The 15,337-nt window shown below is 38.8% G+C and overlaps 1 protein-coding gene across 9 annotated transcripts in view; it reads left to right on the forward strand.

Moving 5' to 3' along the window:
• Positions 1 to 15,337, forward strand: part of si:dkey-166d12.2 (rap1 GTPase-activating protein 1) — a 127,868-nt gene that overhangs the window by 103,808 nt on the left and 8,723 nt on the right. For 7 of the 9 annotated variants that reach the window (XM_036152021.1, XM_036152017.1, XM_036152018.1 and 4 more), the window contains 10 exons: positions 361 to 439; positions 537 to 590; positions 686 to 769; positions 862 to 962; positions 1,336 to 1,465; positions 7,855 to 8,010; positions 11,476 to 11,547; positions 11,633 to 11,719; positions 11,910 to 12,053; positions 14,683 to 14,814. In XM_036152021.1, coding sequence (XP_036007914.1) covers positions 361 to 439; positions 537 to 590; positions 686 to 769; positions 862 to 962; positions 1,336 to 1,465; positions 7,855 to 8,010; positions 11,476 to 11,547; positions 11,633 to 11,719; positions 11,910 to 12,053; positions 14,683 to 14,814 — 1,039 coding nt within the window. The remainder of the gene's footprint in view (positions 1 to 360; positions 440 to 536; positions 591 to 685; positions 770 to 861; positions 963 to 1,335; positions 1,466 to 7,854; positions 8,011 to 11,475; positions 11,548 to 11,632; positions 11,720 to 11,909; positions 12,054 to 14,682; positions 14,815 to 15,337) is intronic. The other 2 variants (XM_036152020.1, XM_036152023.1) reach the window with 1 other exon arrangement.

Consider the following 15,337-nt stretch of genomic DNA (forward strand, 5'->3'; position numbering starts at 1 on the left):
TTAATTAGACTTGCTAAGCGAGAAATTTGCTTTTCCTAAGTTGGATTTGATTGGTCTATATACTATATATTTTCTGGGCAATTAGCTCTCAGTGTGGTGCACATTTACTTTCATAAAGAGAAATCTTGTTTGTATCAAGTCAAGCCAATTGTCTTCTGCATTTTTAGCACTTTTCTTACTGGTATATAATGGGTATGTTTTAATCTATTAAAATTCCTACTGAAGAAGATGCTAAACTCGTTTAGCTAAATGTCGATCTTAAGATCGCTCACCTGCCTTGACATTTTCTTTGGGTAAGAATAGCCTTTTAGCATTCTGATGGAGAAACGTTTTACTCTACCTTCTGCCTTTCCTTTTCAGCACAAGGCAAAAAACCTATCATGATGTGATTCCCATTTCTTGCCTTACCGAGTTTCCCAATGTGGTCCAGATGGCAAAGGTAGCTAATTATCAATAAACTGAATTAACGAGTGAGTTGCATTCTACCCCAATTAAAAATGGATGAAAACAAGTCATGTTTGTATCATTTTTTTCAGCTTGTTTGTGAAGAGGTGAACGTGGATAGGTTTTACCCCGTCCTCTATCCAAAGGTAGGCTGCCGTGCTTCTTCCTCGCGGTCCCTGTCATCCATCAACACTATATCACCACGTCCGCATCAGGGAACTTCCCCTTTCTTCATCCCCAGGCATCAAGGCTCGTTGTCACCTTTGATGAGCATGTAATCAGCAACAACTTCAAGTTTGGAGTCATTTATCAAAAGTTTGGCCAGGTGAGTGAAGTTCAGAGATACTCCAGCTAATCTTTGCTTTCAGACTCATGTGGCAGAGTCCTGGAAAACGCTTTTCTGCCTCCTGTTTGCAGACATCAGAGGAGGAGCTTTTCGGGAACATGGAAGAAAGTCCAGCATTCGTTGAGTTCCTGGAGTTTTTGGGCACAAAGATTGCACTTCATGACTTTAAAGGGTTTGACATTTTTCAGTTAATTTCTTGAAACACTTGTGCTACTTTTCATTAGAGCACTCTGCTTCATATCTGGGGAAGGCAGGCTATCAGTCACCCAGCAGCTAATCAGAGATTTCTTTAAATGAATCCGTGAAAAAAAGATTTCGTGTTCTGACATTCTCAGTGTTGCTGAGATTGTGATTAAGTAGGAAGATGAAGTACTCGCTGTTCTAATTGTTGCATGATTATTGTGGATTGAGAGGTCTGATAACGTCACATTTCACTGACAGCATTTCTTTACATCTGATCTCATCTTTTTTTACACTTTTACTCCAAATATTCTTTATTCTCCATCTTTTTTTTTCTATCAATTTAATTTCCCATACTTCTCTAGCTTCCGAGGTGGTCTTGATGTCACTCACGGGCAGACGGGGATGGAATCGGTCTACACAAATTTCCATAATAAGGAGATTATGTTTCATGTGTCCACCAAACTGCCTTATACGGAAGGAGACTCACAGCAGGTAAAGACACATTCCCGTTATTCAACAGTGTTGTTTTCTCAAGGTTTTGATCTCTGAAGTCTTTCATTTAATCCGGTCTGGGTTGCAAGTTTAGGTGGTTTCAATTAAATTAAACAAGATTGATCAGATTCTTTTTTTCTTTTGCTTATATTATGCTTTCCATGATTAGAATAAGAATTCAGCTAAACTTGTCTAGCTCTTAAGGAAGTTGGTTACACTTTACTTGAAGGGGTGTACATAAGACTGACATTACACTATCATAAACATGACATAACACCTGTTATGAACATAAATGACTCTTTATGAATGTTTAGGACTGTTCTCATTAATTGTCATTCGGTAAATTATGACACTATTAAAGCAAAGTTGACATTGTTTAAAATGTCTTTGTTATGACAACTTGACATTAACAGAGACAAGGTTAAGTTTAGGGCTTGACTTGGGATTAGGTTAAATTTAGGGCTTGATTTGGGATTAGGGTAAATTAAGGGCTTGATTTGGGGTTTTGTTAAATTAAGGGCTTGTCATAACAAAGACATGTTAAACAATGTCAGCTTTGCTTTAACAGTGTCACAATTTACCGAATGACAATTAATGACACCAGTCCTAAACATTCATAATGAGTCATTTATGTTCATAACAGGTGTTATGTCATGTTTATGACAGTGTAATGTCAGTTTTATGTACACCCCTTCAAATAAAGTGTTACGAGGAAGTTTACCATTTTCATTTCTGTCCAAGAAGTTGAGTAAATAAATGACCTGTAATAGGAATTTTCACTTTACTTCATTCAATTAGTGCAGCAGAATTGTACTCTAGATAAATTCAGCTACTAACCAAAGGAGACAGATATTGTGACATCACAAAAAAAGATAAAATAACTGTGTTTATTTAAAACTTTTGGAAAAAAAACCCACCTCTGTTCACAGTATAGAAATGCCTACACAGTCAGTTGCTCTAATTCTTTCAGTTCATCGTCACTCTTACACCTGCAGCTCTCTAACGTCCCATCACTCGTTCACTTTCAGTTTGACACCCTGAGTCTAACTGGGTCATAAGATTACCATACCCGTTCATTTTCACAGCTCAGTTTCACAGTTCTGGTCATTTGTTCGCGTTAATAGGATAACCAGCCTAGTGCATGATCCAGATTTGATCATTAATGCCCTGAGGTTATCTAATTTGCTATCTTATTTGCTGTGGCTGAAAAACTTTTCCACGTCATTAACCTTCCGGCACTGAGCCTGGCAGTTGGTGGCTTTGGCTCGATAAACTGCTCGGACGTGTAGAAACACTCTGCTTTGCTCTGTCTCAGGGCTGTTTGATTAATCACATTTGCATTTTAATCTGGCTCCAAATGACATCCAAAAGAATGTCATTAAGAAAGAAAGAAAAACAAAACGGATCATATGACATTTCTGTGTGTTTCAACGTGTTGTTGTGTTCCCTTGTGCAAACCTGGTCTTAGATCGTTTTTTTATGTGCAATAATTGCAGTGGGTTTCCAAACTCAGTGTTGAATGACTTCAAGGCTGTCGGTATTGCCCAAAGGAATTTCAGCTGTTTCTCCTTTCTGTCAATCGGCCCTGCTATGGTCTACCGTGTGATTCTTTGACATGTCCAAACTCATGCCATGTTTTTCTCTGCATCCCCCCCCTTTCATGATCGTCTACCTTTAAGTTTTGTTTAACCTTTAACACGCTGACTGAGGACGAAGATTTAGAGCTTTTTGTTATATTTTTGTTGAACATGCTGGTATGCTCACTCCTCGGAATGCAACAGCCGGCGACTGACGGACATCTGCGTTGAATGCTGTTGAACATTTTTGTCGTAGAAAAACACAGAGCCGCAGTCACGTTTAAAAAGGCTTATAACCTTTTTGCAGAGCGACGGACAGAAACAGTTGCTCATCTAAGATCGATGCCGGTGTCTCGTTTGGTATTGTGTAAAGCAGAATACTCCATACGGGTAAACTAGCCAAGTCTTTAAAGATGTGCTCACACTTAACTGAGTGCCATTGATTAGCAGCACCTGGCTGCCAATTACCCGCTTAATTCCCAAAGAAGTAGTCAGGCTGTAAGGCTGCACTTCACATCCCGCTACCAGGCACAGGGGTTGTAATAGGCACATTTTCAGACCATTTAAAGCAAAAACAAGTTTGATCGAAATTATATATTAGTATTTCTAAAGACCCAGCTATGTGTGTACAAGGCCTCAGTGTCATTGGCCCTGCACAACAGCTCTAGAGCAAATGGAAGCTTTGATAAAAAAAATATTATTGTTCAGAACATGGTCTTGTGATAATATCACTTTAAATGGAACAAAGCTGTTTGTTTGTTTGTTTTTTCCATCTGGCTAGTTTTAATATACATATATTTGCTACTCGTTATGTGAGTCGATAATTTGTTATATCTGGCAGGAATTGCCGGTGATTTTTGTTATATTTTTCTGTGTTGAATATAGGTAAACATTTTGGAAGGAGGTATGTGTCCATAAACATGCAATTAATCAGCTTATCACAAGAAAATACACAAATTAACATTTTTAAAGGAACCTTATGTGTTATGTGACATCACAAGAGGCATGCGAGCATAGGTTTGGTTTTAATTTGATTACACGGGTTACAAGGTTGCCAAACAAATTAAAAAAAAACTAATCCTGACATGTTTTGAGTTTAATTGTACAGAAAAACCTGGGTTCATAACTTAAACATCCCAGGCTGTTGTCTCTGGTTATAAAAGTTACAGGCGCTGTAATGTCAACAGCTCTTATACAGTTTTAGCAAAGCAAACAGTTTGCTCTGTTAACCAGCTTGGAATTTGCTTCATTTATTATAATGACTGAGAAGGTTATGTGCAAAGCTGCAGCTAAATCTATCCATCTGTACCTTTAAGCCTCCCCAATTAACACAGAGCCTCTCGTTTGTTCAATCTGTATTGCATCGAAGTAATTCCACTCAGAGAAATGTTTCAAACCATCTATTCACAGAGAAACTGACGTTTCCAACTTTTGACAAGAAATACGAAGAAAATCCCTCTGCAAAAATCTCAACAGCGATGAAGAATTGCTGCTTGAGAAAAAGCAGTAAATGTTTTATTTAGAGGATTTTTGTCTTACTTTTTCCCAGTTGCTGTTGTTGAGAAATATCACTGCAGTGAAATCTTCCTGCAATGAAATTCTTCCTCTGTCGGTTTCTGGCTGAAGACTCTCATCTCGCTGGATGATGTTTTGTTTTTTTATTTTTATGAAACGCTGCATTCGCTCTCAGTAGCGCTTTAGTGCCATGAGTGGTTTGAACTTTGTTGCCAAAGTAACCTTGCACAGTTGGTTCATAAAGCCAAGACATGGAGACAAACAGAGAACATAAACACCGCCCACATGGGATGATTCATCAGGGAATGGAGAAAAGGAGGCAGGGTACACTCTTAAAACCACAACCTTTATTCTGGAAGGAAAATAGGCTGAAATAATCTAAAGTGATGAGCTGGTTTGGCAGTAAATCTGCTTGGAGAAAATGGGCTACATGCTATTCAGCTGTCTGAGTTCAATAAGTGTGCGTGAGGAACTCTTACAACTGTTGACTATAAAGTACACACACACACACACGTGTATATATATATATATATATATATATATATATATATATATATATATATATATATATATATATATATATATATATATATATACTGTTTTCACCATCCCTGTAACATATTGCAGTAATAATATTCTGTCTTGATGTTTACTGCAGTCAGAAAAGCTAGGGTAATTATTGATTTTAATTGATAAAGAACAGTTTTATTCAGTTCTTGAAAATGTCTGAGATGGCTAAAGCTTCTTTCACTTTGAACTAAGTCTGATAATTACCAAATCATTTCAGCACATTTTATTTGTAACACTCTATTTACCTCAAAGTCCGTTTCAATCACCAACCATTTCTAGCTTATAAATGGCAGACTTTAAAGCCCCTTTATTAGGTACATCTCACATTTCCCTTTTAGAGCTTCATTAATTTTCTCGGCAAGGTGTCAGAAACATTCCTCAGAGATTTTAAAACATATTGCCATGACAGAATCATGCAGTCGTAGCAGATATGTCGGTTGCACACCCACGATGCAATGGTCCCTTTCCACCATATGCCAAAGGTTAAGATATAGTGGCTGAAGAAGCCACTATATCTTAATATAGATGTATGGATATGGCCACCAGTAATATTTAGGCAGGCTGTGGCTTTCCAACAATAATCAATTGGTACTAATAGGCCCATAGTGGGCCACAACGATAATCCCTGCACCATTACATCACTAGCAGCCAAATCCATTGACAGAACAGGGGAATGAGCCATCAGAGAGATAACCGTACATTAAAAAAATATCACCGGTTTCTGAAGTACTCAGAAAGCCCGTCTTGCACCTGTCAAAATATCATCTTCAAAGTCATTAAAATCTATCTTTCCAAGTCATCTGACGCACTCTTTGAAATTCAGCAAGTCATTTTCACCAAATCTAGGGTATAGATGCCGTATTGCATTGAGTTGCAGCAAGCTAATAGGCAGACTCTCTATTTGTTTGGGCAAGGAATTGAGCAGTTGTACTCAATAAAGTCTGTGGGTATATGTTATACAGCTTAATTTAATAGTTTTATTCTAGTGTTACATAGAGATGATGGAAGGCTACTGTCTTTTGTAGAGTGTCAGCGTATGAAGGTTCTTCTTTACAGCCTGCATATCTTTTTGAATTCCCCCTTTCCTGTATCTGTTTGCATCATCTGTTGTTACCTCTTCCCGCACACATACATGCAACTGATTTGGTTTGCAATTTTTCGCGATAAGAATTTCGATGTGGCTGCTAAGAATTTGTACACATACACATTCTGATCTACGCTCAGAACCCATTCTGCTATCTGATCCAGGACAAAAATATCTGGAAGAAGTACTAATGTGAGGCTGCAAACCGAAATCTACATAAATTTTAGATAGAACGAGACGAAGTCACCTTCTCAGATATTTATGTAAGCTAGCAAGTCTACTAAATTGGAATACCTTGCAATAGGAAGTAAGGTGACAACATGCATTCATATTTCAGCACAAAAAGAATGTGTCCCTATTGCTTAGCAGCACCAAGTTTTTTTTTGTTTTTTTTCTAAAGGAGATTGTCTGGATGAAAAATTAATACTTCAGCACAGGCACTGTGTCCTCCAAGTGCACGAGTCTGCTTCTGGCATCCTAAAACTTTTTGGCTACAAGGAAAATGCCGTACTTCAGCAGCAGTGATGGTGGTCAGCCATCTGTGTGGCCACCACCCATTCTTCGTTTGACTTCGCCGTGCCTTTCGTGCCATTCCAATTAATTCAATGATTCGCTTCACAAACACATTTTGAAGCATCAAAAACTGGAAAAGTATACGTCATAAATTTATGGTGCATAGAAATGGGGAGTGGTGGCCTAGTGGTTGGAGCAGGCATGTCCAAAGTGTGGCCAGGAGGGGGGGCCATTTGCTGATTTTGTGTGGCCCCTCAACTGCACTGGTGGCTGATGCAGAAGGAAACGTTTAACTTTTACTTGGAGCAGAATTATTACAGACAAGTTAAACTCTTACAATTGAATTTTAGGCACAACTCCGACCATTTAATTTTTAAAAACACATTTTACCTGCTCTATGATATCACAGTAAATAGGACCACATCGATCCAGCGACGTTTACTCACATAGAGATTTTGTGCAGTAAAATCTGATTGGAATTCATTAATTAAAATTGTCTAAATAAAGATAATCCATATTTTTGATTATTTAAAAGGATAAAACTTTGTAGAGCAGGTAAAAAAAAAAAAACATTCAACAACAATTGTGTGGTTAAGTAAATTTTTTATATTTGTTTGGCCCTCAAATGTTTTTTTTTGACTTGACAATTTCGACCCACGTGCCAAAATGTTTGGACACCCCTGGGTTAGAACATGGCGCTTGTGTCCTGGGGGTTCTGGGTTCAACTCCCACTGACTGCCACTCTGGGTCCCTGAGCAAGACCCTTAACCCTTGATTTCTCCCCGGGCGCCGCACAGTGGCAGGCCACTGCTCCCCAAGGGGTTGGCTTAAATATAGAGAACTGATTTATTAATGTAAAAAGATTAATGTATGTTGCAATGACAATAAAAAGTATTATTATTATTTTGCATATGCATACCCAAACAATCCTACTTTATTATTTGGGAATATATATATACCACACAAATATGAGACACAAGTTACACTATGTTTGTAAAACAAAACCATATGTAAGAGACTTGGGTCTTTGGGTGCAGGATTCTGAAACAGCTGTATTTTTAATGCTGGGGTTGGTGGTATTGTTTGTCGTTTCGGTTGGTAACTCTCTTCATCTGTGACTCTCCCCTCAGCTGCAGAGGAAGAGGCACATAGGCAACGACATCGTGGCTATCGTGTTCCAGGAGGAGAACACCCCATTTGTACCGGACATGATCCAATCCAACTTCTTGCACGCGTATGTGGTGGTGCAGGTGGAGAACGCATGCACGGACAATGTAACGTACAAGGTTTGTTCCCCAGACTGAAAGCTTTCTATTATAAAGCGTTGACAGGTATCTGGTAAAGAGAGTTTAGATCCACTTTAGGATTGTTTGAGGGTCGGCTCCCATGTACGAGTTTTATCCCTAACCTTACTCTGATGTTTTGGGGTAATTAGTTATGAATGGCAGTGCTTAATGTATTTCCATTTAATATACGGAATGACGGAAACTGTGTTTTATTGCTATTATGTACGCAAGCACACCGTGCATCTGCTTGAATTTCAACAAGCCTTGTAATCTGATAACTAGCCTGCAAGAGACTCAGACATAGTGTTGTAAATATTTGCTCCTTACATATTTATTTGTTTTTGCTTTTTTTGTTGCACACCTTTCTCACGATGTTCATCAAACAATTTTCTGATCAGACAACGATGACCACAGTCAAAACCAATATCAGTTTTCAAATGAGAATTTATTCTATTAAGGAAAGTAAGCTATCCAAATCAAGATTTCTAAGTGTACAACACCAACTGCCCTCAACAATCATTTGTAATAACTGTGAGTATTTTACATTGCTGTGAAGGATTTCAGTCCACTCTTTTCTGCAGAATTGTTGTTTCCTAGTTGTTGTTTTTTTTGGGAATGACCCGTGTAGGGTCATGTCACTATATCTCAGTCATGTTTGTTTTGACTTTGTCTAGGTCTAAGTCATTCCAGAACCTTTGTTTTAGTTTTTGAGTCAGTCAGGGTTGGACTTGCTTGACTCCTTTAGATCACTGTCCTGCTGCGTAACTCGAGTGCTCATGAGCTTAACTGATGACTGGACATTCTCCTTCAGGAGGTTCTGCTAGAGAGCACGATACGTGGTTCCACCAAATACGGCTAATCACACAGATCCTAGGGCATAAAAGCAGCCACAGGCCTTCAGACTGCCACCATCATGTTTGCCTGTCTATGGGGTTCTGTTTCTGAAATGCTTTGTTAGTTTTACACCAGATAAAACAGAACACACCCCATCCAAAAGGTCTAATTTTGTCTCTTCAGCTCATAGAATATAACCTCAAAGGTGTTAGGATTCATCAGGACGTTTTTGGCAGAAGTGAGACAGATCTTTGTCTTTGTTTTGGTCAGTAGAGGTACTGGAACTGTCCAACTCATTTTGGCCAAATCTCAGTCTTATTCTTGATTTATGCATTGTTTTAGATGTTCTTCCTGTTTTTTTTTTCCTTTCTTTTTGTGACTTCCTAAAGTAAACCTCAGGAAGGGTGCATAATTTATCCTTTTGTGGATAATGTTCTTCACTGGGGTTTACTAAAGTCCTAAATCCATATAAATACATTTTTAACCCTTTCCAGACTCACAGATGTCACTGACATTCTCCTCCGTTCCTGAATGTCTTTAGATATGTTGCTTTTTCTCTTCTTTTAGCCTACCTAATGGTTTCAGGCATGTTCTACTCGGGGTATTTCCTGATTGTAATGGTCAGGCAGTAATCAGGCCCGGATGTGGCTGGTGAACCAAAAAAAGGTGTGATTAGTCACAGTTAATTTACAGTTTAAGAGGAATGAGCCAGTTGGTTTGCTTAGAGTTATTTACCCCCTCCTAGAACGATTATTAGTTGCCAGGTGTGCCTTAGACTGTCCACAATAAAAGTCCACTCTGAAAGGTGCAGTTTTATCTTACAGCACAATGGAGATGTTGTGTATGTGGAAAAAGTTTTAGAGCTTTGAGTTAATCTCATATAAAATAGAAGCAAAACCAAAAGTGTTACACTTATATATTTGTTCAACACAACATATATATATATATATATATATATATATATATATATATATATATATATATATATATATATATATATATATATATATATATATTAGGGCTGGGCAAGTTAACGCGTTAATTTCGCGTTAATTCATTAGACTATTAACGGCGATATTTATTTTATCGCGCATTAACGCATGTTGCTCACATCATGCTTTCAGTCAGTGTCAGTCAGCACGCACGCTGACTGCAGCGCGCTGTCACGGCAGCCCTCTCGCTCCCCCTCCCCTCTCGTACATGGCTCAGCGGCGCCAGCCAATCAGCACGCAGGCTCAGCCTGGCCCGCCCACTCAGCTCTCACACAAACTTAATACACAAACAGCTGAGAGAGAACGCAGCAGCGAAAAAACACGACCAGAGGAAGTAGCACCGTTCGGCTTTATTTTAATACCGTAAATGAAATCAAGCTGTATGTTTTGTAAAAAGCCGGTTCATTTCAGTGGAAACACAACAAATTTATCTAAGCACGTGAAAAAACATGAAAACGTCGAGCCCCAGAAACGGAGAGAGGAGACGAAACTTCTCTCATTGCCCCGACAGACCCACAGACTGACGTCTCTGACTGAGGCGTTTCAGTCCTCCAGGGAACATCCAGGTAGATCAGTGGATGGATGGATGGATGGATGGATGGATGTTACTGGAGCCCACACATAACATGTAATTAAGACCTTGAAAGAACCTAGTACATATATTAAAAAGTGTTATTTAAGATAAGATAACATTAGCTAATCCTTTTGTTATCCCACGACGGGGAAATTTATAGGATTAAAGCAACAGGCAGGTGCACACAACACAGACAAAATTACATAAGGATTGAAATATATAAGAGGTGGATTAGCGAAAAAACACTGAACATAACATTATTATTATTATTATTATTATTATTATTATTATTATTATTATTATTATTATTATTATTATTAAATTGTAATAATAAAATAAAAACCACAAAACCCAAAAGGTCAACAGTTTCATGATACATCAAGCTTAGGGACTGGCTAATATACAGCAGGTCAAAAAGGCCATATTTTGGCTGCAGTGCTTGTTCTCTTATGAAGAAAAGATCAACTAGTGCACTAAATTCAATAGATGGGTTGAAAATATCCAGTATAAAATAAGTGCTACAAATGTTACAACACTTTTGTTCATATGGCAGCAGAACATTAAAATAAAAGTGCTCTTTACACTACTTTTGAATTCATTCTTGGAGTTTGTAAATACAATGCGATTAATCGCGATTAATCGCGATTAATCAGGGCGATTAATCGCGATTAAATATTTTAATCGTTGCCCAGCCCTAATATATATATATATATATATATATCAAATTATGCAAAAATGTAATAAATTTAACAAACAAAATAACATTTGGAAATTTTTATTTGATTTTTATACTTATTCAAAAATAAAAAAAATTCTAGTATATTCTGAAACTAGATATCTCGGTTGCAGAAGAAACAAGCATACAGTGGTATTTTATTCTAGCATACTGGTATGGATCAAAGTAGAAAAATCTATTTTTTTTATTAGGACAGCAGCTTGTAGGCAAACAGAAGGGTGTCTGGTCGCCCTGCAGTGTCAGAGCACGTTTGTGCTACAAAAAACAGGAGAATGAGGAACATTTCACTCGATTCAAAACAGCTTGTGTTTGTTGTTTTTTTCGCCAAGGTGTCAGTCACAGCAAGAGACGATGTACCCTTCTTTGGACCCGCTCTACCTGACCCCGCTATCTTCAAAAAGGTCAGCCAGCACACACACACGCCCATTTCCCAGGTACACCATTCATTCACTCTTCTCCAAATATTCAGTCTGTTCTCTTCCTCAGGGGCCAGAGTTCCACGAGTTCCTCTTCACCAAGCTCATCAATGCCGAGTACGCCTGCTACAAGGCTGAGAAGTTTGCAAAGCTTGAGGTGAGGAATACAAGAAGGAAAATGTTGCTTGTTTTGTCTTAATTTATTCCAAAGTCTTTATGCATGTTGTTACAATCTAGCACCCAACTGTTTGCATCTATCCGCAGCCTGCTGTGTTCATCCTTTAGTAAAATGGACATTTCAGATGTATTGTAACTAGAAGAAAAATGTAAGTTTTGTTTGTTTTCAGGAGCGCACCCGCTCGGCCCTGCTGGAAACATTATACGAGGAGCTGCACATCAACAGTCAGTCCATGATGGGACTGGGCGGCGAAGAAGATAAGCTGGAGAACGGGGGTGGTGGAGGAGGGGGCGGCTTCTTCGAGTCCTTTAAGGTACAGTGTTGGTATTGAATTGATTAGGCCCATTGGTGATCTGCAACTGCACAAGCATGAGCATAAATGGTGATGAGTGGAAAAAACTTTTCGGACGTTTTTTATTTCCGTCCACTCCTGTCTCTTGGCTGGGATTCTGGGTATTCACACATGAGAAAACAAAGCATAGATAATGTGCAATATCTCAAAGGACCAGTCCTTTTGGCATTTGCTGTCCTCACTTGGCTGTGAGTGCTGAACTCGGGGAGTTTCCACATGGTGTTGTGGCTTTGGAGGCTGCAGAGTGTCCTCTTGTGCATGAAAGCCACTCTGCTCAGACTGAGAGTCTCTTCATCACTGACCGTGGTGAAGCGACGCCCAGCTGCTGAGGCATGGCAGCAGGAACTGCGATTGTCTGTAGCTGATGAACGATTTAATGACCCTTCATTATGGAGCTTATGATGCAATTTGCACATCTCCCCTAGGGCAGCGTTCCACTAATGCTTTTCTTCAACCTTTTTTTGTTGCTGTTGTTGTTTAGCCTCAGTCTTAGCTGCTCTCAGTATTTCTGTCAACCAGTTTTTCTTCAATACAGATTTTTTTTTATTATAGACTAGTGCTCTTGCCCTTCTTTTGCCAAGCTGTCAAGTGTAAATTTGTTGTCTTTCTCTTTCTCTTTACAATTTCTGCAAATGAAATCTGCAAATATTTTCCACTCCTCTTTGTCTGTGGAGAGCTGGGTAGATTGCATTGTCCTGGTGTCTCTTGATTTTTATTTATTTTTTGCAGTCCTTGTCTTTCATCTTTCTCCGAAAAAAAAAGCATTCTGTTAAGCGGCACACTATAATTCACCCTCTCTCTATTGCCCACTGACCTACACTGCCCCTAAGTGTTAGGAAACAGTCCTGCATCCACGCATATGCGACATAAATTTCGGTGCACACATGGATTACACATTTACCCATGTTCCTATCAACCACTTATTATTTTCCCTTCATCCCTTTTACCTCATAACATTTATAGTTAATCCCATTTGACAATATATCTAACAGACCACACTGTTTTAATAATAGAGTGAACTGACATGAATTAAATATAAACAGTTTATTAGATTAAACCTAATATTAAAAGATTGCAGCTTTTAGACACGTGCAAACCTTAAAACGCAGTATTCCTCTAGAGCAATCTCACACAGATGATTTTTTTTTTTTTTTAAAGTGGGCTTTTTTGTTAGTTTTTTTTATGGATTTAGGGCTGTTTTGGATCACCCTCCTGCTCAAATTACCTATTTTCTCATGTTTTTGGCAGAATCTGCCAGGTTTTGTTTGAAATGTTCTCATGGAAGTAAAGTGGGCCAACAGCATCACACGTTCTCCACCAGAATATTCTAGTTTAAGTCTCAGCAGCGTTCAGCAAGCTCCTGGTGTGTGTAGAGATAGGACAGTAAAGGTTGCTTCCTTTTTTTGACAAACAACTGGTGTGCAGCTGCGGCTCATATAGAGTTTGTGATCCCAGCATGCCACTGGTTGCAGCAGGTCAGGTTTATTATTATTATTATTATTATTATTATTATTATTATTATTATTATTATTATTATTGCTCCAATTAAAGATATAGGCAGGTTTAAGCGAGTAGCTGTTTTCTTTTAGTTAGTTATTGACTTATATGAAGATCAAGATGCCTCTCCTTTACTTGAATGGGATGTTCTCTTGTCTTTCCCATTTTGATGACTGCCTAAGAGAAATGGGTCTCTGTGTCATGTCAGATTTACTCCACAGGGAAACATGAAGTCAGAGATTACTATTAACAGCCTTGACACAGTCTGATCATCTTGTGTTGGAACACACTCGATTTAAAGAGGACATATCATGCTAAATCCACCTTTTTAGCTCTTAAATGCATTTTGTTGCATACTTGCAGTCTGTGAGGATGCAGGGAATTTTAACATAGTCTGTCCACGAGCTCTGTAGATATCTTTATGTTGTTTTTTTTTTTTTTATTTGGGTCACATCTTTCAAGTTTTTGCTGTTTCCTATTACGTTTTTTGAACAATTACATTAATGCTGCGGAACTGCTAAACAAGGTTGTGGACCTCTGGTTTACCCGTTTCACGAATGCGTCAGTTTTATTTCTCAGAGCGATTTCGTGGCCCAAGTTCAAGGATGCCGAAGTTACAAGTGGATAAGTCAAAATGTTGATTTGCACATTGCACCAACTCCCAGCAAACAACAAAAGTGGTCAAGCGGGGTGAAGTGGAACGCCTCTTTAGATTTTAAGAGGCGGCAACAAACGAGTTGCTCTCAGATGCATATCAGAAAAGGGGGGGAAAGAGTAAAAGTTGCAGTTTTACTTTATATAAACCGCAACTGAATGATTTCAATGTGAAAAAGAAGTCTTAAAAACATGATATGTCCCCTTTAAAGGCTGGATTTTTCTCATGTTTTCTAAACTTGAGTTCATCCTCCTTCAACAAAGAAGAATCTATGTTAAGGCTATTTAATCCTCTTTAGAAGGGACAATACGTTAAATAAGGCCATAATGTGATGCAAACTCCCTTTATTTTCTTGGGAACATCTATCAGTTTGTTGGGTTTCCACCCGACATGGAAGTGGATCCACTGACGATGGATATCTCCTCGTTCTCTCTGCAGCGGGTCATCCGCAGCAGAAGCCAGTCTATGGACGCCATGGGTCTCAGTAACAAGAAGTCACACACAGTCTCCACTAGTCACAGTGGCAGCTTTACCCACAATCCCGCAGAGAGCCCCAAAACCCCGGGGATTGTAAGTAGTCCACTTTGGTTCACACGTTGCCCATCTGAACACACACGACACATTCAGGACGCGGTGTTTTCATATCACAGCGGATAAACACACATGCAGATGAGTTAAACTCCAAGGCGGCAAGTTAAAATCCTTCTACTGGCACTTCATAGCGCTTCATCTAGATGCTGTTTACAGTAAACCACTTTTATTCCTGACATTTTACGCTCACCCTTGCTTTGTGCTCGTCCTTCACTAACCGACTCTTCCCATTTGTGACTCGCAGTGTTCATATTAACCCTTATTTTCTGTTTAGGGGAGAGAAGAAAAAAAAACATGAAACAACATTTTTAGCATTTTGTTCGTTGTTAGGATAAGTGCTTTTGCCACGTAGATTGGTAGGCTTTTAGTTAGTGAAAAACTGTCGATTTGGGAATAGAGGGATTTGTTTTTGAGCCCTCTCTCGGGGTTTGAAGTGAGCTCCGACTAGCAGCTGTATGACTACCCAGACTCCCTCCCTCGTTGCTACGCTTTCATAACAAGC

Source organism: Fundulus heteroclitus, chromosome 20 (assembly GCF_011125445.2).
Source record: "Fundulus heteroclitus isolate FHET01 chromosome 20, MU-UCD_Fhet_4.1, whole genome shotgun sequence".
Classification (NCBI taxonomy): Eukaryota; Metazoa; Chordata; class Actinopteri; order Cyprinodontiformes; family Fundulidae; genus Fundulus; species Fundulus heteroclitus.